The sequence below is a fragment of the Cetorhinus maximus genome, chromosome 12, assembly GCF_964194155.1.
Source record: "Cetorhinus maximus chromosome 12, sCetMax3.hap1.1, whole genome shotgun sequence".
NCBI classification, from domain to species: Eukaryota; Metazoa; Chordata; class Chondrichthyes; order Lamniformes; family Cetorhinidae; genus Cetorhinus; species Cetorhinus maximus.
Window position 1 is genome coordinate 65,030,499 of NC_135890.1, and position 22,567 is coordinate 65,053,065.

At 44.2% G+C, this 22,567-nt stretch overlaps 1 protein-coding gene across 2 annotated transcripts in view; it reads left to right on the top strand.

The window, feature by feature from the left end:
- Positions 1 to 22,567, top strand: part of LOC144687520 (breakpoint cluster region protein) — a 598,462-nt gene that overhangs the window by 265,262 nt on the left and 310,633 nt on the right. For both annotated transcript variants that reach the window (XM_078553762.1, XM_078553761.1), the window contains exons 5-7: positions 6,174 to 6,281; positions 8,379 to 8,439; positions 8,835 to 8,887. In XM_078553762.1, the coding sequence (XP_078409888.1) occupies positions 6,174 to 6,281; positions 8,379 to 8,439; positions 8,835 to 8,887 (222 nt within the window). The remainder of the gene's footprint in view (positions 1 to 6,173; positions 6,282 to 8,378; positions 8,440 to 8,834; positions 8,888 to 22,567) is intronic.

The window sequence follows — 22,567 nt, forward strand, 5'->3', positions numbered from 1 at the left end:
TATTAAATGAGTTCTTTGCATCTGTCATTACTGAAGAAGGTGGTGCTGCCAAAGTCATAGTGAAAGGGGAAGTGTTGAGACACTGGATGGGTTAAAAATTGTTGGAGGAGGAATTGGAAAGGTTGGCTATACTTAAAATTGATAAACCATGAGGACCAAATCATATGCATCTAAGAGTAGTAAGAATGGAAATTGTGGAGGCAATGACCATAATCTTCCAGTACAGAGATACAGGGGTGTTGCCAGAGGGTTGGAGATTTGCAAATGTCACACCCTTGTTCAAAAATGGATTTAAGGATAAACTCAGTAACTACAGGTCAGTCAGTTTAACCACAGCGATGGGAATGCTTTTAGTAACTATAATGCAGGACAAAATTAACAGTCACTTAGACAAATATGGATTAATTAAGGAAAACCAGAATGGACATGTTAAGGGTAAATTGTGCTTAACTAATTTTAATGAGCTTTTCGATGAAGCACAGAGCGGGTTAATGAGAGTATTACAGTTCATGTGATATATATAGAATTCCAAAAAAGCATTTGATAAAGTGCCAGACAATAGGCTTGGCAGCAATCAAAGTCCATGAAATAAAAGGGACAATAGCAGCATGGATATAAAGTTGGCTGCGTGGCAGGAAACGGAGAGTAGTGGTGAACACTTGTTTTTTGGTCTGGAGAAAGAGATAGAGTGGGTTTCCCAGAGTTCTTTTTTATATATATATTCTTTATGGGATGTGACGTCAAGGCCATCATTTGTTGCCTAGCTCTAATTGCCTTCAAGAAGGCACTGTTGAGCTACCTTCTTGAACCGCTGCAATCCATCTGGTGTAGGTATACCCACAGTGCTGTTAGGAAGGAAGTTCCAGGTTTTTGACCCACTGACAGTGTAGGAATGGCCATACAGTTCCAAGTCAGGATGGTGTGTGGCTTGGAGGGGAACTTGCAGGTAATGGTGTTCCCATGCATCGGCTGCCCTTGTCCTTCTAGGTGGTAGAGATCAAAGGTTAGGAAAATGCTATCAAAGAAGTCTTGGTGAACTTCCGCAGTCCATCTTGTAGCTGGCACACTCTGCTGCCACTGTGTGCCGAGTGGCGGAGTAGTGAATGTTTAAGGTGGCGGATGCGGCGATGCTCATCAAGCAGGCAGTTTTGTCCTGGATGATAAGCTTCTTATCAGAGCTGCACTCACCCAGGGAAGTGAAGAGTATTCCATCACATTTTTGACTTGTAAGGGCCACTTGATGGCACTTTGAATGACACCTCCCATCACTTTGCTATTGATCAAGAGCAGACTGATGGGGTGACATATGGCCGGATTGAATTTGTCCTGCATTTTGTGGACGGGACATATCTGTGCAATTTTAAACACTTGTCAGATAGATGCTAATGTTTTAGCTATACTGCTGCAACTTGATGAGGAAGCTAGTTCTGGAGCACAAGTCTTCAATATCACTACCAAGACATTGTCAGGACCCATAGCCTTTGCTGTATCCAAAGTGTTCATTAATTTCTTGATATCATGTAGAGGGAATTAAATTGGCTGAAAACTGACATCTGTGATCACGGCATCATAGAAGAGTTACAGCACAAAAGAAAGCCATTTGGCCCATCATGTCTGTGATGTTTGTCTGAAGGTGTAATTCACCTAGAGCCACTTCCCTGCCTTCTCCCCGTAGCCTTATACCTTTTCAGATAATAATCCAATTTCATCTTGAATGCCTCGATTGAACCTACCTCCACCACACTATCAAACAGTGCATTCTAGATCCTAACCACTCACTGTGTGAAATAGTTTTTCTCATGTCGTCATTGCTTCTTTTGCCAGTTACCTTAAATCTGTGACCACCTGCTCTCCAATGTGAACAGATATTGTTAGACGTCCCTAATAGACAACCCTATCTCCTCTGTCCAGAACCCTCATGATTTTGAATGCCTCTAACAACCTTCTCTTCTCCAGGGAGAACAGTTCAAACTTCTCCAATCTGTCTATGTAGCTGAAGTTTCTCATCCCTGGGGCCATTCTTGTGAATCTTTTCTGCACCCTCTGTAATGCCTTCTCATCCTTCCTAAAGTGTGGTGTCAGAACTGGATGCAATACTCCAGTTGAGGCCGAACCTGTGTTTTATACAAGTTTAACATAACTTCCTTGCTTTTGCATTCCAAGCCTCTATTGAGAAAGCCCAGGTTGCCACAAGCTTTATTAATAATTTTCTCAACCTGTTCTGCCACCTAACACCGACCCTTGGGGAACTTCACTTTAGACCTTTCTCCAGTCCGAAAAGCAACTGTTAACCACTACTCTCTGTTTCCTATCATTCAGCCAATTTTGTATACATGTTGCTACTGTCCCTTTTATTCCATGAGCTCTAACTTTGCTTGAAAGTCTGTTGGCAATGTCAGGAGGAGGCCCAGATGGATCACCCTGTCGGCATTTCTGGCTGAAGATGGTTGCAAATGCTTCAGCCTTGTCTTTTGCACTGACGTGCTCGGCTTCCCGCTGTTCATTGTATGTTAATTATATCGTTAGGATACACAGGTGAAGGACATTGTTTAATTGAGTACTTTGGCAGTGTTTCTGTAGTGTGGCTATCACGTTCATCTCACATGGGAGAAATATTATAAATAATGTGCTGGGACACTGTGTGTGTGTGTGTGTGTGTGTGTGTGTGCGTGCGTGCGTGTGCGTGCGCTTGTTTGGGTGGTTCCGCCTGGATGACATCAGTAGTTACCCAGAAAATGTTAGAAGAATTATAATCTATTCTAACTTCTGGGTAACCGTTGTATGGTCCCACCCCGACTCCCCGCCATCCGGAAGACTACACACACCACCGGCAACTCTCCAACCCACGGGATCCCATCCGTGGAGACTCCCCCCCCCACCCCCCCCCCAACCTGGCCAAAGCCAGTCCCGACCTAACCCCGCCACACCCCTCACACACACATCCAGAATCTTACGCATTATGCATTTAAGTTCCCCTGGCATGTCAAGGATCTTTAAGCATGACTGGACCATGACACTTACCTGGCTTATGGCAGCTAGTGTCATGAAAAGGGGGTGGGGCCTCCTCACATCCGACTAAGCTGCACTCAACGCTAGATCCCGAGGATGCGCTGCACTGCCTGATCTTACCCAGTCTGGGTTGAAAGGCCAGGCGAGATAGGATCGAAAAATATTTATGATATAAAACCAGGAGTGGAATGGCAATCCAACTCTGATTGTCACTCTGGGGAAGTCAGGCTTAATATGACATAAACGATAAAATTCTAAAGTGGGTGCAGGAGCAGAGGGACCTGGGTGTATATGTACACAAACAGTTGAAGGTGGCAGGGTACGTTGAGAAAGAAATTAATGTGGCATACGGCATCCTTGAGTCACTGGAAAGACATGACAGGAATTTACCCTATTCCATTCCCATGTACAGTCACTGGTACTCCGCAGAACTCCCATAAGGATTATCAGCACTGATGATGTCCACAGCATTGCCTAGGAAGTAATTGTGATTGCATACTACCATGCTCTTCTACACAATTAATTCCTAAAGCCACAGACCTGAGGCAGTCAGATCTTCAGACTATTTGCCTGTTAATAATGGAGAAAGGAATGATCTTTATCGAAAATTGGCCTCCAAATACTATTGCTGACCCAAAGCTTGAGGAGACCAGACCTATTATCACCAGCACCGAGGATCTTCTTGCTCTATCAACCGTCATAGAGGCTATATTGAAGAGCAGTAACCCTGGCACGGTATAGCTACAGCAACAGAACTAGTGCCCCAGAATATTTTGCCTCAACAAAAGCGTGACTTGTGATCACTCAGATTTAATCGGTTCCAGTTTGGGCAATCTGAAGAACTTGTTATTGGGACAGATCTTTAACATCAACTACAGCACAGTCTTGCTTCTTTTCAGCCCCTCACTTTTAATTTGAACTCGTCAGAGACGAAGAGTAACCTTGAGGCAATTGAGGATCTGATGGGTTCGCAAGAGCATAAATCCTCAGAGGCGTAAGCAGTTACTTTGGATGCAGTAAAGCAGGTTGTCCAGTCCAGTGCCCCAATGCTATGATTTGTAAACATCAACTCAAGGCACCTCCTTGTTTTATTTGAACTCGGACTCTTCAATTTCTGTAAAAAGACACTTGAACTCAGATCCTATGGATAGCTCTTCCTTCTATTGGTTGACAGTGTATCACAGCCAAACGTTGTACCAATCCCCTCACTGCCATAGATGTCTCCCCTTTCTACTGCTGACATGTTTGGGATGTAGTTTTCTGCTGTTCACAGGAAAGGTTGCTATTAAATAGATTGAAACAGTATTTTTAAATATTTGATTTTCATCAGTTTGTTCTAGTCTGATTGAACCCTTAATGCAAATTAAGAGCAGGCATTGTGCAAACACAGGGTTTCTTATTTTATTTTTATATAAATTCTGATTTTCAGGATGTAAAGACAAGATAATTGATAGGTTGTGCAATTTTATACTGTTGATCCTCTGCAGAACAAAAACTTGTATTTATTTAACAACTGGAACATAGAAAAATATCATACCGAATTTAAGAGACATAATCAAAAAAAGCAGCGAGATCTACATATGCAGCAATTATCCTAACTATATTCGGCTCTGTCTGAAGGAAATTTAAATGCCATAATTTTCTCTATTGATATGTTGATGCCTATTGATATGTTTTTAAATTTCCCCCTCTTCTGTGCCTTCACCATCCTTGTCTTTGTATTTATTTACACATTCCAGTTCTGATAAATGAAGCTGAATACCAATATTCTATATGATAGTATTAAGTGTGTGATGCTGCAGTAGAAAGCCTTTTGTGTATATACTATATTTTGGAAGCTTATAAAATAGTTTCTTTCAAAACCAGAAATTGAAACAAAATTAAATTCTCATTTTAACAAAACTAGTATGATCCGCGAGTAGGTCAACTCTGTTGCTCACAGGCCTCCCCAATATGACCATATTGAAGATTAACCTACCCTTCGAAAATTCCTTTTAAAATTCCTTTTTAAAGGAAGTTAAAAAACACCAATACTGGTGATGCTTTATTTCAAAGGGCTGTGCCAAGTTCCTTACCAATAACCTAACTGTTGTGTCGTAAGTTCTGGTAGTGATCACCGAGGCTGACAATTCAGTCCAACAGTGTGCTGCATTGCCTCAGATGTACTATTGAGCCATGTCATTCTGGTTAGGCGGGCATAAATAGCACTTGGTTAGAGAGCTCTCTTGGTGTTGGTCCAACACTTATATCTCAGCCGATACCACTAATACAGATGAATTGGTCATTCATCTCATTTACTATTTATACATCTTGCTGTGCATTAATTGGCTGGCACATTTCTCAACAGAACAGCAGTGATTGTACAAAGGGAAAAAAGGAAGACTTGCATTTGTTTAGCACTTTTCACAGTGACTGGACATCTCAAAGTGCTTTACAGCTAATGAAGTACTTTTTGAAATGCAGTCACTGTTGTAATTTAGGAAACACAGTGGCCAATTTGTGCACAAATGTGACAATGATTAAATAATCTGTTTTTGTGATGTTGATTGATTGAGGGATAACTACTGGCCAGGACACCAGGGATAACTCCCCTACTCTTCTTTGAAATAGTGCTATGCGATCTTTTATATCCGTCTGAGCAGGCAGATGGGGCCTCAGGTTAACATCTCATCTGAAAGATGGCATCTTTGACAAGGCAGCGCCCATCACTCAGTACTGCACTGGAGTGTCAGATTTGAATTTTGTGCTCAAGCCTTGGAGTGAAATTTGAACTCAGAACCTTGTGACTCAGAGGAGAGAGTACTACCAACTGAGAAACTCATTACAAAAGCAAAATGCTGCAGAAATCTCAAATAAAAACAGAAAATGCTGAAAATAAAGCATCTGTAGAGAAAAAAGGAGTTAATATTTGAAATTGATAACCCTTCATCAGAGCAGAAAGAGTCATCAATCCGAAATGTTAACTCTGTTTGTCTCTACACAGATGCTGTCTGACCTGCTGAGTATTTTCCAGCATTTTCTGTTTTTATTTGAGAAACTCATTAAATGTGAAGTGCTTTGAGATATCTTCAGTAAGTGCTTTCATTCTTTCATTCTAACTGATGAATAGAACTTTTTAAAATTGTGACCAACTTAAGTGATCATTTATTGTGTATTTTTTCCAGGCCAGCCAGCTTGGGGTGTACAGAGCGTTCGTGGATAACTATGAAGTTGCTGTAGAGACAGCAGAGAAATGCTGTCAAGCCAACACACAGTTTTCAGAAATATCAGAGGTATTATTGTTAACTATTTCTTAGACAAATATTAATTGCAATTTTGGCCATTCAAGCACACAAAAAAATGGTGAGGGGCGCTGGATGAGACAGTGCCTTTGAGAGAAGAGAGGATGACTGAGAATCTAGCATAAAATGAGACCATTCATCTATTGTGTCAGTATAAGCTAGAGTAGAGCAACCTAAAACTATGCAATAGCAGGTGACTTGGGGAACTCGCAGGTGGTGGTGATCCCATGCATCTGCCTCCCTGCCCTTCTAGGAACATAAGAAACAGGAGCAGGAGAAGACCATAAGGGCCCTCGAGCATGCCTCGTCATTCAATATGATCATGGCTGAGCTTGGGCTTTAACTCCACTTTCTTGCCCATTACACATATCCCTTGATTCCCTGAGAGACCAAACATCTGTCTGCCTCGGCCTTAAATATATTCAATGACGGCGCATCCACAACCTCCTGGTGGAGAGAATTCCAAAGATTGACAACCCTCTGAGTGAAGAAATTCCTCCTCATTTCAGTCCTAGATGATCAGCCTCTTACTCTACAACTGTGCCGCTTTGTTCTAGATTCCCCAGTCAGGCAAATCAGCCTCCCTGTGTCTACCCTGTCAAACCCCTTCAAAAACTTGAATGTTTCAATGAGATCACCGCTCAATTTCTAAACTCCAGAGAATGTAGACCCAATTTACTCAGTGTCTCATTATAGAACAACCCTCTCATCCCAGGAACTAATGTAGTGAATCTTTGCTGTAATGCCTCCAATACAAGTATATCCTTCCTTAAATACAGAGACCAAAATTGCACACAGTATTCCAGGTGTGCTCTCACCAAAACTAGGTGGTAGAGATTACAGGGAAGAAGGTGATGTCAAAGTAGCCTTGGTGAGTTGCTGCAGTGTTGAGGCCGTGGAGTGATGGGGACTAGGGCCTGTAAGCGAGGCCAGGGACTGGTGGGGGTCAGTAAGCAAAACTGGGAGCATTAGGATGCCTGCACCAGGCTCTACCCACCAAATCCCAATTAGAAAATGCGGGCAGCATCGCAGTCACTCTCTCTTGCCCCTGACCACTAACCAGACCTGTACCACCCTCACCTCACCTAAGGGATGTGATGGCCTTCTGAATCTAAGTGTCTGGGTTAAATCTCCTCCCTGATGGCCCCATCATGTCTGCATCTCTGACTCCAGCTCAACAATCCTGAATTACAGACACTGCGGATGTGGGTGCCCGGGATCGCAGTGCTTTCCACAAACTGGGAGCACATGCTGCAGTTGGACACAACACCTGCACTGCTATCCCTATACAACTTGGTTTTATTTATTTAATTAGTATATACATTCAAACAACTAAGTTTTTGTTTTAGTGTTTTACTTAATTACCTGGTCTGGTTTAAGTTGTACCTAGATTAGATTAAATATCAACCTGTTACACAAACCACTACAGGAGGAAAAAAATTACTCTATCCTCCCTCTGTCCCAGATTCCCAAATTGGAAACTCAGTTGACAATGTGTTGATATGGCAGGTCCTGTTCAGTTTCTTGTTATGGTTGACCCCTAAAATGTTAATGGTTGCAAACCTGGCCGTGGTACACACGTCCATACGAACAAGGAGCAGGAGTAGGTCATTCAGCCCCTCGAGCCTGCTCCGCTATTTAATAAGATCATGGCTGATCTGATAGTAACCTGAAATCTGCATCCCACCTACCCCTGATAACCTATCACCCCCTGGTGGTGATGTGCATGAATGCCTAGTGGAGATGACTAGGCTTTCTCTTCTTCAAGGTGATCATTGCATGGTATACATATGTATTATGTATTACCTGCTGTAGGTTGCGTATGAGTTCTCTGCAAAAAGTATGTTTATCTATGATGGCTTTTGGAAGTGTATCTTTGTCTCTGAGCAATGGCGTACGAAATCAGCTCGTAACTTTAAATTGTTTATGTTGTTTATTCCAGTCTTTTCACACATCGTTGTTAATGGTCGCCATTTCTGGTTGCCATTTTTCTTTCTCACATCAATTCTCTCCCTATCTTCTAGTTTTCTTCCCATCTTCTAGTGCTCTTCCACCTAACTGTTAAAAGTTTCCTTATTTTTATTTCAGAATTTAAAGGTCAGGAGTACAAAAGACCTAAAAGATCAAAACACAAAGAACTCTCTAGAAGGTAGGGTATTCCAGTTTTCTTTTGAGAAAAACAAATGGAAAACTAACTTTAAAGTAATGATTATCAAATTTGAATTTTGTTGTTGGAAGCGTTTTGAAACCCAGTTACTGGTGCTGTCCTACTTGAGTCCCTTAAATTTTCTAACCCTCAAAAAGTAAGTGACAGAAATGAGTCAGGTAGAAAAATAGAGATACTGCACCAGAGGTTACCAATGCGTATGGAATGGTACTCCAGTTACAGGAGGAGTGAAAATTGGAAAACCAAATATTGAAGAAAATTGGAAGTATTAAGTAAAATAGATCTGAGAAATCATATTTTAAGGATGTTTGTTTTTTCTCAAGTGTTGTCTGTTTTGAGTATCTTGCTTATTTCACTGTCGTTCTCTCTTTCTCCAGCTCTTCTATATAAGCCTGTTGACCGTGTCACCCGAAGCACACTTGTTCTCCATGTAAGTGCAGCAGTGCTGTACAGTAAATTGCTGATATATTAATCCATGTCATTGCTTCATATTATTTCCAGTCGGTGACAACCATTAGAGCAAGAGTGTGACCATGAACTGAAATAATTTTGTACAACTGTACAGTATGATCAGGCACCACAACTGTTCATGGAGTTAGGCAGATAGTAAGAAATGATAGACTAGCATGTTTTGCTAATAAAATTAACAAAAATCTATCAGTCTCAGATTTAAAATTAATAATTGAGCTGGCATCAATTGCCATTTGTGGAAGAGAGTTCTGAACATCTACCACCCTTTGTGTGTAGAACTGTTTTCTAATTTCACTCCTGAAAAGTCTGGCTCTAATTTTTAGACTATTTCTCCTAGTCCTAAACTCCCCAACTAGCAGAAATGGTTTCTTTCTATCTACCCTATCCGCTCCCCTTAACGTCTCGAAAACATCAATCAAATCACCCCTCAACCTTCTAAATTCCAGGGAATACAACCCTTGTCTGTGTAATCTCTCCTTGTAATTTACACCTTGGAGATCTGCTATAATTCTGGTAGACCTATCCAGTACTCTCTCTAAGACCAATACATCCTTCCGAAGGTGTGGTGCCCAGTACTGCTCACAGTCCTCCAGGTGTGGTCTAACCAGGGCTTTGTTTGGCTGAAGCATAACATCTACCCACTTGTAATCTAGTCCGCTGGATATAAAGGCCAGCACTCCATTAGCCTTTTTGATTATTTTCTGTGCAAGCTCATAACATTTTAATGATCTAGGATGGCTTTTATTTAAAAAGGAATTAATAACTTTGGGAGATCTATCTTTCTTCTTCAGCCTCTGTCCCGCCTTCCTTGTCTTGCTTCGTCATCGCCATGCTGGTGGTCATTGCTTTTCTATAGGTTCATCTCTTGTTTCTGCTCAGTTACTTCTCTCAGGGAACCAAGGAGCATGGGGAATGAGCAGGAAAGTGGACTTGAGACAGAAGATTAGCCATGATCGTCTTGAATAGTAGCTAGATGGGGCGTGGGGAGGGTAGTTGTTGGGGGGGAGGCAGTACCATAGTTGCCCAGGAGCTAGAAATGCTTTTAACATTTCTAACTTTCCCTGGGTAATTGTTCTGCTAAGAGTGTCGGAACCATCCGAAGTCTCCAATTTATATCAAAGCTTTGAATGGTTCCCGGTGCAGGGTAATTGGTCAAAGGAAGTTTGAAAATTCCAGGTAATTGCCGTACAGTCCTTGCGGGGGGACATCTGGAGGGTCCCCCCAGTGTATCTTCTAGGGTACCTCCTGGGTACAAATCCACTCCCCACCCCCCCCAGCCTCCTGGAGATCGGAAGTCCTGGGCCAATATATCTTTCAATTTCACACTTACTGCCTACACTTGCTACCATGCTGCCCATCTTTGTGTCATCGACCCGTTTCGATATCTGGCTTCCTGTTCCATCATCTAAGTAGTTAATAAATACAATGATTAGCTGAGGCCCCAGCACATACTTCAGTTTTAAAGGGCCTTAGTCAGACCCCATTTGGGGTACTGGCTTCAATTTAGGGTACTGTACCACAGAGAGGATAATATTGGCCTTGAAAATGGTGCAACACAGGTTCACCAGAATTATACCAGGGCTGCGAGGCTTAAAATATATAGGTAGATTGCCAGTCAGCCCAAAAATTTTACACCCAGAGGGTGGTTGAAGTCTAAAACAAGCTTCCTGAAAGGGTGGTGGAGGCAGGTTCGATTGAGGTATTCAAAAGTGAATTGGATTGCTACCTGAAAAGAGAGAATGTGCAAGGTTACAGAGATAAGGCAGGGGAGTGGGACTAGGTGGAATGCTCTTTCAGAGAGTCAGTGCAGACTCGATGGGCTGAATGGCCTCCTTCTGCACTAAAAATTCTGTGATTCTACATTCTTTTCAAAATCCACAAACAGGATTGCTCTGGTAGACCCATGATTTCAGCTTGTTCTCGCCCCACAGAACAAATTTCTTCCTATCTCAACTCCTTTTTTTCTTTTCTTGTTCCAGTCTCTTCCCAGTTACATCCACAGCTCTTCCAATGTCGTCCACCAAATTAACAGCTTCCAGTATCATGGCGCGCACCTATTTTTTAAGTCCTTATCTACAAGGGTGTCAATGGTTATGAGGGGGAGGCACTAAAACAGAGTTGAGGCTACAATCAGATCAGCCATGATTTTATTGAATGGCAGAGCAGGCTTGATGGACCGAATGGCCTACTCCTGCTCCTCTTTGTTTGCCGTCTCTTTTTCACTGTGAATGATCAATCCCTCTACACCCCCATCCTCCACCAGGATGGCTGGAAGACTCTCGGCTTCTTCCTTGAATGGAGGCCCAATCAGTTCCTGTCCTCCATCATCACTCTCCTCCGCCTGGATGAACTTATTCTCACATTGAATAACTTCTCCTTTGATTTTTCTCACTGCCTCCAAACATGAACATATGAACTAGGGACAGAAGTAGGCCATTTGGCACCTCAAGCCTACTCCACCATTCAATAAGCTCATGGCTGATCTATTTGTGTTTTGAATTCCACATTCCCATCTATCCCCGATTACCTTAGATTCTTGTTAGGCAAGGAAATCAATTGACCTCCACCTTAAAATATTCAATGACCCCGCTTCCACCACCTTCGGAGGTTGAGTTCCAAAGTCGCACAACCCTCTGAGAGAAACAAATTCTCCTTATCTCTGTCATAAAAAGGCAACCTCTAATTTTAAAACAGTGCCCCCTAGTTCTGTACTCACCTACCAGAGGAAACATCCTTTCCACGTCCACCTTGTGGAGATAGTTCAGGATCATACATATTTCAATCAAGTCTCCCCTCACACTTCTAAATTCCAGTGGAAACAAGCCCAGTCTGTCCAACCTCACCTTTCCTCATAAGACAACCCACTCATTCCAGATATCAGACTAGTAAACCTTCTCTGAACTGCATCCAATGCATTTGCATCCTTCCTTAAATAAGGACACCAATACTGCACATAGTATTTGAGACGTGATCTCACCAATGCCCTGCAAAATTGAAGCATAACATCCTTACTTTTATAAAAACAAAAAGCTACTGCGGATGCTGGAAATCCAAAACAAAAACAGAATTACCTGGAAAAACTCAGCAGGTCTGGCAGCATCGGTGGAGAAGAAAACAGTTGACGTTTTGAGTCCTCACGACCCTTCGGCAGAACTGAAGTAATATTAGGAGAGAGGTGAAATATAAGCTGGTCTAAGGTGGGGGGCGGGGGGAGAGAGAAGTTGAGGGTGGGGTGGTTGTGGGGATAACCAAGCAGTGATAGGAGCAGATAATCAAAAGATGTCACAGACAAAAGGATCAAAGAGATATTATCTAAGAAAAGTGCTAATTAAGAATGGATGGCAGGACACTCAAGGTACAGCTCTAGTGGGGGTGGGGTGAACAGACTAACAAAGTATTAGTTGTAGATTTAAAAATAATGGAAAAAGGTGGGAAAAGAAGAATCTATATAAATTATTGGGGAAAAAAAAGGGGGAGGGGGAAGAAACGGGGTGGGGATGGGGGGGAGGGGGAGTTTAAGATCTAAAGTTGTTGAATTCAATATTCAGCCCGGAAGGCTGTAAAGTGCCTAGTCGGAAGATGAGGTGCTGTTCCTCCAGTTTGCGTTGGGCTTCACTGGAACAATGCAGCAAGCCAAGGACAGACATGTGGGCAAGAGAACAGGGTGGAGTGTTAAAATGGCAAGCGACAGGGAGGTTTGGGTCTTTCTTGCGGACAGACCGCAGGTGTTCCGCAAAACGGTCGCCCAGTTTGCGTTTGGTCTCTCCAATGTAGAGGAGACCGCATTGGGAGCGACGAATGCAGTAGACTAAGTTAGGGGAAATGCAAGTGAAATGCTGCTTCACTTGAAAGGAGTGTTTGGGCCCTTGGACGGTGAGGAGACAGGAAGTGAAGGGGCAGGTGTTGCATCTTCTGCGTGGGCATGGGGAGGTGCCATAGGTGGGAGTTGAGGAGTAGGGGGTGATGGAGGAGTGGACCAGGGTGTCCCGGAGGGAACGATCCCTACGGAATGCCGCCGGGGGGGTGAAGGGAAGATGTGTTTGGTGGTGGCATCATGCTGGAGTTGGCGGAAATGGCGGAGGATGATCCTTTGAATGCAGAGGCTGGTGGGGTGATAAGTGAGGACAAGGGGGACCCTATCATGTTTCTGGGAAGGAGGAGAAGGCGTGAGGGAGGATGCGCGGGATATGGGCCGGACACGGTTGAGGGCCCTGTCAACGACCGTGGATGGAAAACCTCGGTTAAGGAAGAAGGAGGACATGTCAGAGGAGCTGTTTTTGAAGGTAGCGTCATCAGAACAGATGCGACGGAGGCGAAGGAACTGAGAGAATGGGATGGAGTCTTTACAAGAAGCGGGGTGTGAGGAGCTGTAGTCGAGGTAGCTGTGGGAGTCGGTAGGCTTGTAACAGATATTGGTGGACAGTCTATCATCAGAAATTGAGACAGAGAGGTCAAGGAAGGGAAGAGAAGTGTCAGAGATGGACCATGTGAAAATGATGGAGGGGTGGAGATTGGAAGCAAAATTAATAAATTTTTCCAGGTCCCGACAAGAGCATGAAGCAGCACCGAAGTAATCATCGATGTACCGGAGAAAGAGTTGTGGGAGGGGGCCGGAGGTTTTTATCTCTGTGTTTAATTGACTGCCACCTCTCTTCAAGAAATGCCCTCCCTGAAGAAGTACTGTTCTGTTCTCCGACAGGATTTCCGCCTGTCTCTTCTGCCCTGCTCACCTTCATTGCTTTCCATTTCTCTCCTGGTGTTTGACAAGGTGTTTACTAAAACCCACTTTCACAGCCATATTTCCTTTCTCAGTGACTGTCTCCGTCTCCGACTCACCCCACGTGGATTTCAACTGAAATTCCATCCCTCTTGTTTCGAACCCACCCAGGATTACAGGTGTCTCCGGGACATAAAATGTTTCTCGAACTGCTGTTCCCGTCGCATTCTGAGATCCACACTCAGTGCCATGCGCCGCCATATGAACACACTCGACCTCTCCCTCCAGCAGCACCGCAGCACCCTTTTTCAAAGCTGCGCGTGCCCCCAGTTTCATTTTATTCTTCGCCTCATCCGTCGCCTCAACAAGAAACTTTTTCTCTTTCTCTCAAGTGCTAAGGAACGCAAGCTCCAACAACTCATCGACACCAACACCCATCTGGGACCCTCCACCCCTGCTTGTCCCTCCGTCCCCACCCCATCTTCCAATCCCAGCCCCAGCCGCGTATTCACTATACCCCCTGACCTTCCCCTCTCCGATGCTGAACGTTCAGTGCTCAGCAAAGGACTTAGCTTCATACCCTTACGCCCTCATCTCAATGAATTTCGGACTCGACATGATGCTGAACTCTTCTTCCGCCGCCTTCGTCTCCGTGCTCACTTCTTTGGGCAGGAGTCCTCTCCCCGTTCAACAGATCCTTTTACCCACCTCCAATATTCACCCTCCACCTGGACCCCTCCCTCTGGATTCTTACCTTCTCTTGATCTTTTCATTGAGAACTGTCGGCGTGACATTAGCTGTCTCAATTTCTCTGCTCCTCTCACCCATTCTAATCTGTCTCTCTCTGAACTTACTGCACTCCATTCTCTCAGGTCCAACCCCAACATTGTCATCAAACCCGCTGACAAGGGTGGTACTGTTGTTGTCTGGCGCACTGACCTCTACCTCGCGGAGGCTGAGTGTCAACTCACAGACACTTCCTCCTACCTCTCCCTGGACCATGACCCCACCACAGAACATCAAGCCATTGTTTCCAGGACTGTCACTGACCTCATCTCCTCTGGAGATCTTCCTCCCACAGCTTCCAACTTGATAGTCGCCCAACCTCGGACGGCCCGCTTCTATCTCCTACCCAAAATCCACAAACAGAACTGTCCTGGCAGACCGATCGTGTCAGCCTGTTCCTGCCCCATGGAACTCATTTCTCGTTATCTTGACTCCCTTCTCTCTCCCCTTGTCCAGTCCCTTCCCACCTATATCCGTGATTCCTCTGACACCTTACGTCACATCAACAATTTCCAGTTCCCTGGCCCCAACCGCTTCCTCTTCACCATGGATGTCCAATCCCTCTACACCTCCATCCCCCACCAGGATGGTCTGAGGGCCCTTAGCTTCTTCCTTGAACAGAGGCCCGAACAATCCCCATCCACCACTACTCTCCTCCGTCTGGCTGAACTTGTTCTCACACTGAACAATTTCTCCTTTAACTCCTCTCACTTCCTCCAAATAAAAGGTGTGGCTATGGGTACCCGCATGGGCCCCAGCTATGCCTGTCTTTTTATGGGGTATGTGGAACATTCCTTGTTCCAGTCCTACTCCGGACCCCTCCCACAACTCTTTCTCCGGTACATCGATGATTACTTCGGTGCTGCTTCATGCTCTCGTTGGGACCTGGAAAAATTTATTAATTTTGCTTCCAATCTCCACCCCTCCATCATTTTCACATGGTCCATCTCTGACACTTCTCTTCCCTTCCTTGACCTCTCTGTCTCAATTTCTGATGATAGACTGTCCACCAATATCCGTTACAAGCCTACCGACTCCCACAGCTACCTCGACTACAGCTCCTCACACCCCGCTTCCTGTAAGGACTCCATCCCATTCTCTCAGTTCCTTCGCCTCCGTCGCATCTGTTCTGATGACGCTACCTTCAAAAACAGCTCCTCTGACATGTCCTCCTTCTTCCTTAACCGAGGTTTTCCACCCACGGTCGTTGACAGGGCCCTCAACCGTGTCCGGCCCATATCCCGCGCATCCTCCCTCACGCCTTCTCCTTCTTCCCAGAAACATGATAGGGTCCCCCTTGTCCTCACTTATCACCCTACCAGTCTCCGCATTCAAAGGATCATCCTCCGCCATTTCCGCCAACTCCAGCATGATGCCACCACCAAACACATCTTCCCTTCACCCCCCCTGGCGGCATTCCATAGGGATCGTTCCCTCCGGGACACCCTGGTCCACTCCTCCATCACCCCCTACTCCTCAACTCCCACCTATGGCACCTCCCCATGCCCACGCAGAAGATGCAACACCTGCCCCTTCACTTCCTCTCTCTTCACCGTCCAAGGGCCCAAACACTCCTTTCAAGTGAAGCAGCATTTCACTTGCATTTCCCCTAACTTAGTCTACTGCATTCGTTGCTCCCAATGCGATCTCCTCTACATTGGAGAGACCAAACGCAAACTGGGCAACCGCTTTGCAGAACACCTGCGGTCTGTCTGCAAGAAAGACCCAAACCTCCCTGTCGCTTGCCATTTTAACACTCCACCCTGTTGCCCACATGTCTGTCCTTGGCTTGCTGCATTGTTCCAGTGAAGCCCAACGCAAACTGGAGGAACAGCACCTCATCTTCCGACTAGGCACTTTACAGCCTTCCTGGCTGAATATTGAATTCAACAACTTTAGATCTTAAACTCCCCCTCCCCCCATCCCCACCCCGTTTCTTCCCCCTCCCCCTTTTTTTTCCCCAATAATTTATATAGATTCTTCTTTTCCCAACGTTTTTCCATTATTTTTAATCTACAACTAATACTTTGTTAGTCTGTTCACCCCACCCCCACTAGAGCTGTACCTTGAGTATCCTGCCATCCATTCTTAATTAGCACTTTTCTTAGATAATATCACCACCTTCAACACCTCTTTGATCCTTTTGTCTGTGACATCTTTTGATTATCTGCTCCTATCACTGCTTGCTTATCCCCACAACCACCCCACCCTCAACTTCTCTCTCCCCCCGCCCCCCACCTTAGACCAGCTTATATTTCACCTCTCTCCTAATATTACTTCAGTTCTGCCGAAGGGTCATGAGGACTCGAAACGTCAACTGTTTTCTTCTCCACCGATGCTGCCAGACCTGCTGAGTTTTTCCAGGTAATTCTATCCTTACTTTTATGTTCAATTCCTCTCGTAATGAAGGATAGCACCCCATTAGCCTTCTTAATGACTTGCTGTACCTGCTTACTAACTTTTTGTGACTCATGCACTAGAACACCTAGATCCCTCTGCACCTTGGAATTCGGCAGTCGTTCTCTGTTTCAGAAATACTCTGCTTTTTTATCCTTCCTGGCAAAGTTAACAACTTCACATTTTCCTACATTGTACTCCATCTGCCAGATTTTTGCTCACTCACTCAATCTATCTATATCTGTCTGCAACCTCCTTATGTCGTCTTCACAACTTATTTTCCTACCTACCTTTGTGTCATCTGCAAACTTAGCTACCATGCCGTCACTCCCCTCATCTAAGTCATTGATAAATTGTAAGAAGTTGAGGCCCCCTGTGGGATTCCACTCGTCACACCCTATCAATCAGAAAAAGCCCCATATATGCGTACTGTTTTCTGCCAGTCAGCCAATCATCTATCCATTCTAATATATTACCCCCTACATCATGAGCTTTTATTTTCCACAATAACCTTTGATGTGGCACCTTATCAAATGCCTTCTGGAAATCCAAGTACAGTACGTCTACAGGCTCCCCTTTATCCACAGCGCATATTACTCCTTCAAAGAACTCCAATAAGTTGGTTAAACACGATTTCCCTTTCACAAAACTATGTTGATTCTTCCCAATTGTCTTGAGTTTTTCTAAGTGCCCAGCTATAACCTCCTTAATGATTGATTCTAAAACCTTCCCCATGACAGACGTCAAGCTAACTGGCCTATAGTTTTCTGCCTCCCTCCCTTCTTGAATAGAGGGGTTATATTTTCTATTTTCCAGTCTGTGGAGCCTTTCCAGAATCTGGTGAATTTTGGAAAATTAACACCAATGCACCTACTACTTCATTGACCACCTCTTTTAAGACCCTTGGATGAAGTCCACCAGGACCTGGAGATTTGTCAGCCCTAAAAGATGTTGCTGTGGATCTTAGATATGCGTGTCTTTTCATTAAATGTGGAACATTCTTTGTTTCTGTCCTACTTGGGTCCCCTCTGTCACCTCTTTTTCCGGTACATTGATAACTCTGCCTGCTGTTCCTGGTTCTCACCCCGAATCAGAGAATTCATCACCCTTGCTTCCAGTTTCCACCCTCCCACTGCTTCCAAAGGGTCAATCTCCAATCTTCCCTTCGCTTCCTTGATTTTGTCAACATTTCCAAGGGTAGGTTATCAACTAATATCAATATTAAGCCATGGCTGCCTTGATGACATTTCCTCCCACCCCACTTCATGTAAGCGTTCTGTTCCATTCTCTGAGTTTCTCCCTCCTCATTGCGTATGTTCTGATGATTACACCTTCCATGTTTTTTCTCAACTGATGATTCTCCTCCACTGTGGTTGACAGGGCCCTGGACTGTGTCAATTTATTTCACACATTTCTGTTGGCACCCCTTCCCCTCCCTCCCTGAATGACAATATGGTTCCTATTGCTCTCACCTTCCACTCTGCCTGCCTCCGTATTCAACAGACCATCCTCCAACATTTCAACCCCTTCCAGCGTGATGCCACCAACAAACATATCTTCCTCTCTCCTCCTGTTTGGGCATTCCAAAGGGCCCATTCCTCTATGGTACCCTGGTCCATCCCCAATCGCCCCAACAACCTCTCCCCTTCCCTTTCCTTAGCACTTTCCTTTTGTCTATCTCCCCTCACCATCCAAGACCCCAAACACTCCTTCACGGTGAAACAGCGATTTACATGTACTTCTTTGAATTTAGTATTCGCTGCTCATGATGAGAGTATGACCCCGAGCAACAGTCACCTGATATCTTAATTCTCTGCTCCATACTCACTATGAGTTCAGCTTGCTACATTGTTCCAATGAAGCTCAAAACAAGTTTGAGGAACAGCAGCTCATCTTTTGATTAGATAATCACAGCTTTTGAAACTCCATGCTGAGTTCAAGTTTAGATCATGACTTCTGCCCCTATTTTTTCAGACAGCAGCTGTTGGTGATGGGTCTGCTATTTCCACTTACAGCTCCTCTGCACCCATCTTTTTGTTTCTTTACTTGTCCCATTGCCATCCCATGTCTTGCACCATCATCCCTTTTGTCATTTAATTTCTCCCGCTTCCTACCCTATCCCAGACCTTTCCTTTTGTTATCCTGCCTTTCTCATCTTCCTTGCTCCTGCACTTGCTTAAAACCTGTTACATTTCTAACTTTTTCCAGTTCTGACAAAAGGCCGTTGACCTGAAAAGTGAATTCTGTTTTTCTCTCCACAGATACTGCCTGACTTTCTACCATTTTCTGTTTTCATTGCATAGAATAGGTTTATATTCCCTTGTGTATGGAAGATTGAGGGGTTAAAAAGGGAGGTAGAGAGAAAACAGAGAATTATAGACCAGTCAGCCTGACGTCAGTAGTGGGGAAAATTCTAGAGTCCATGATAAAAGATTTAATAGCTGAGCACTTGGAAAACAATGGCAGAATCGGACAGAGTCAGCATGGATTTACGAAAGGGAAATCATGCTTGACAAATCTACTGGAATTTTTCGAGGATGTAACTAGTAGAGTTAATGAGGGGTAGCAAATGGATGTGGTTTATTTGGACTTTCAGAAGGCTTTCTACAAAGTCCCACATAAGAGATTGGCGTGTAAAATTAAAGCGCATGGGATTGGAGGTAGTGTATTGAGATGGATAGAAAACTGGTTGGCAGACAGGAAACAAAGAGTAAGAATAAACTGGTCTTTTTCCGAATGGCAGGCATTGACCAGAGGGGTACCGCAGGGATCGGTGCTGGGACCCCAGCTATTCACAATATATATTAAAGATTTAGATGAGGGAACTAAATGTCATATCTCCAAATTTGCAGATGTCACAAAGCTGGGTGGGAGGGTGAGCTGTGAGGAGGATGCAGAGATGCTTCAGTGTGATTTGGACAAGCTGAGTGAGTGGGAAAATGCATAGCAGATGCAGTATAATGTGGATAAATGTGAGGTTATCCACTTTGATAGCAAAAACAGGAAAGCAGATAATTATCTGAATGGCTATAAATTGAGAGAGAAGAATATGCAACGAGACCTGGGTGTCCTTGTACACCAGTCGCTGAAGGTAAGCATGTGGGTGCAGCAGGTGGTAAAGAAGGCAAATGGTATGTTGGCCTTCGTAGCCAGAGGAGCAGGGATGCCTTGCTGCAATTATACAGGGCCTTGGTGAGACCACACCTGGAATATTGTGTGTAGTTTTGCTCTCCTTATCTGAGGAAGGATGTTCTTGCTATAGAGGGAGTGCAGCGAAGGTTTACCAGGCTGATTCCTGGGATGGCGGGACTGACATATGAGGAGAGATTGAGTCGGTTGGGATTATATTCGCTGGAGTTCAAAAGAATGAGGGTGGATCTCATAGAAACCTATAAAATTCTAACAGGACTAGACAGGGTAGATGCAGGAAGGATGTTCCTGATGGTGAGGGAGTCCAGAACCAGAGGTCACAGTCTGGGGATACGGGGTAGACCATTTAGGAGTGAGATAAGGAGAAATTTCTTCACCCAGAGAGCAGTGAACCTGTGGCATTCGCTACCACAAAAAGTAGTTGAGGCCAAAACATTGTATGTTTTCAAGAAGGTGTTAGATATAGCTCTTGGGGCGAAAGGGATGAAAGGATATGGAGAGAAAGCGGGAGCAGGGTATTGAGTTGAATGATCAGCCATGATCATGATGAATGGCAGAGCAGGCTCGAAGGGCCGAATGGCCCACTCCTGCCCCTATTTTCTATGTTTCTATCTATTCAAGGTGTTTAAAAATGTTCTAGGATTTGATAGGGTGGGTCTAGGGAATCCATTTTCTCTAGTGTGGGTACCAGAATAAGGGCACATAAACTTAAAATTAGAGCTACACCATTCAGGAGTGATGTCAGAGAGACTGCAACAGGCACATGCTGAGATTTGCAATGTTGCTTTAGTTTTCTGATGAAAATCATTGTGCCACAAATCATGTGCAGATCACCCTTTCCCTGGGTGATGATTTATTCCCTGTGCTTCCATTGTCTATATTTTATAAAGCTTTGAGGAAGAGAAGCAGATCGATCATTCATAGAAATTGTGCCGGATACATATGGTTACCAACAGGTTCCAGAGTAAAAATGAAAAGGTTAGCAATAGTTGTCCAAGACTGGCCTTACAGTAAAGGTGCGTTTACACTGCAGTTAGCATTGGTTTAAAACAGTTTGGCTTCACATCAATGATAAAACACCTTAAGAATGAAACGGTGTGGGATTCCCCTCTCCATGTCAAAATAATCTTACAGTGAGTTTGGATTAGGAAGCAATGACCAATTTTTAGTGTCTGTTGCTTGATACACGAATAATCTCTCAGTAACGTGTGCCTGATGTTCTGCGCAATGAATCTCTTACTGTATAACAAAGCTCAACAGGCTTCCTATGCAACAGGCGTAGACTCTTTCAAATGTGTTAAAAGGTATGTAGCATTTAACTAGCACAACCTAATTTGCAGAGACCCTTGGACAGATGTTGGGATGCAAGAAGGCATATATTGCTTAATACATTGCTTCTGTGTATGTCACAATTCAACAAAGCCAGTTGTATTGATTCATACCAATTCCAATGTGCATGTGAATCTGTGCAAATATGTTGCCAAAATTAAGTAGGAACAGACACATGACTGAACCTCTCCACCCCTATGCTACCTAATGTTCCTCCTTTCATTCATTAGTTTTCCTACAACTTGCTGATTCTTACTGGAGCTACAAAAATCAAAATCTAACTACCTATTCACTCTCAGCCGGAGGATTCCCAGAATTATCTGCTCTTCCTGTCTCAGCACAGTTACCTGCCAAACCCCAAAGATCTATCTTTGGTCCTCTCTTCTTCCTCATCCACGTGCTGTAACGTGTTGATGTCATCTGCAGATGGATAGGTTTCCACATGCTCTATCTCTTCACCATCTCTCTTTACCACTCCAATATCTCTGTGTTGTCAGACTGTTTGTACAACATTCAGTCTTGGATGACGTGCGGTTTTCTCGAGTTAAGCATTGCACGCTGTCATCTTTGGCTCCTACCACAATCTTTGTCCCCTTCCCACTGTTTCAGGTTGAACCAGACCTTTCCAACCCTGGCATCTTTTTTGATCCCAAGTTGAGCTAAGCTTCCAACCTCATACTCTGTCCACCATCAGGAGCCTTACTTTATATTCTCTGTCTCTACCTCGGCCCATTTGGTGTTGAAACCCTCATCCATGCCTTTGTCACCTCCAGATTTGATTACCCCTATGATCTCTTGGCCGGCTTCCTACGTTGTACCTTCATTAAACTTGAGGTAATTCAAAAGTCTTCTGCTAGTATCCTATCCTGTATTAAGTCCCACTCGCACACCACCACTGCCCTCATTGATCTAATTGGCTCCCATTTACCCCAGTACGTCAGATTTAAGATTCTGATCCTTGTGTTTAAATCCTCTTTATGGCCTTACCCTTCCCTTTTGTATAACATCCTACAGCCCCTTCCTTCACATTTTCCATTTCTCTTACTCTGGCTTCTTGTGCAACCCCCATCTCTTCGCTCCGCTTTTGGCACTCGTGGCTTTAGTTACTTAGACCCCATTCTGTGGCTATGTTCTGACAGTCTTTATAAATGAGGTGCCTTGGAATATTTTCATAATTTTAGCGAGACCTACATTGATCTCAATGGATTGGTTTATGTGTGAGCAGAAATGCTGTCTTTTGATTTTGTTCCTAGCTACAGT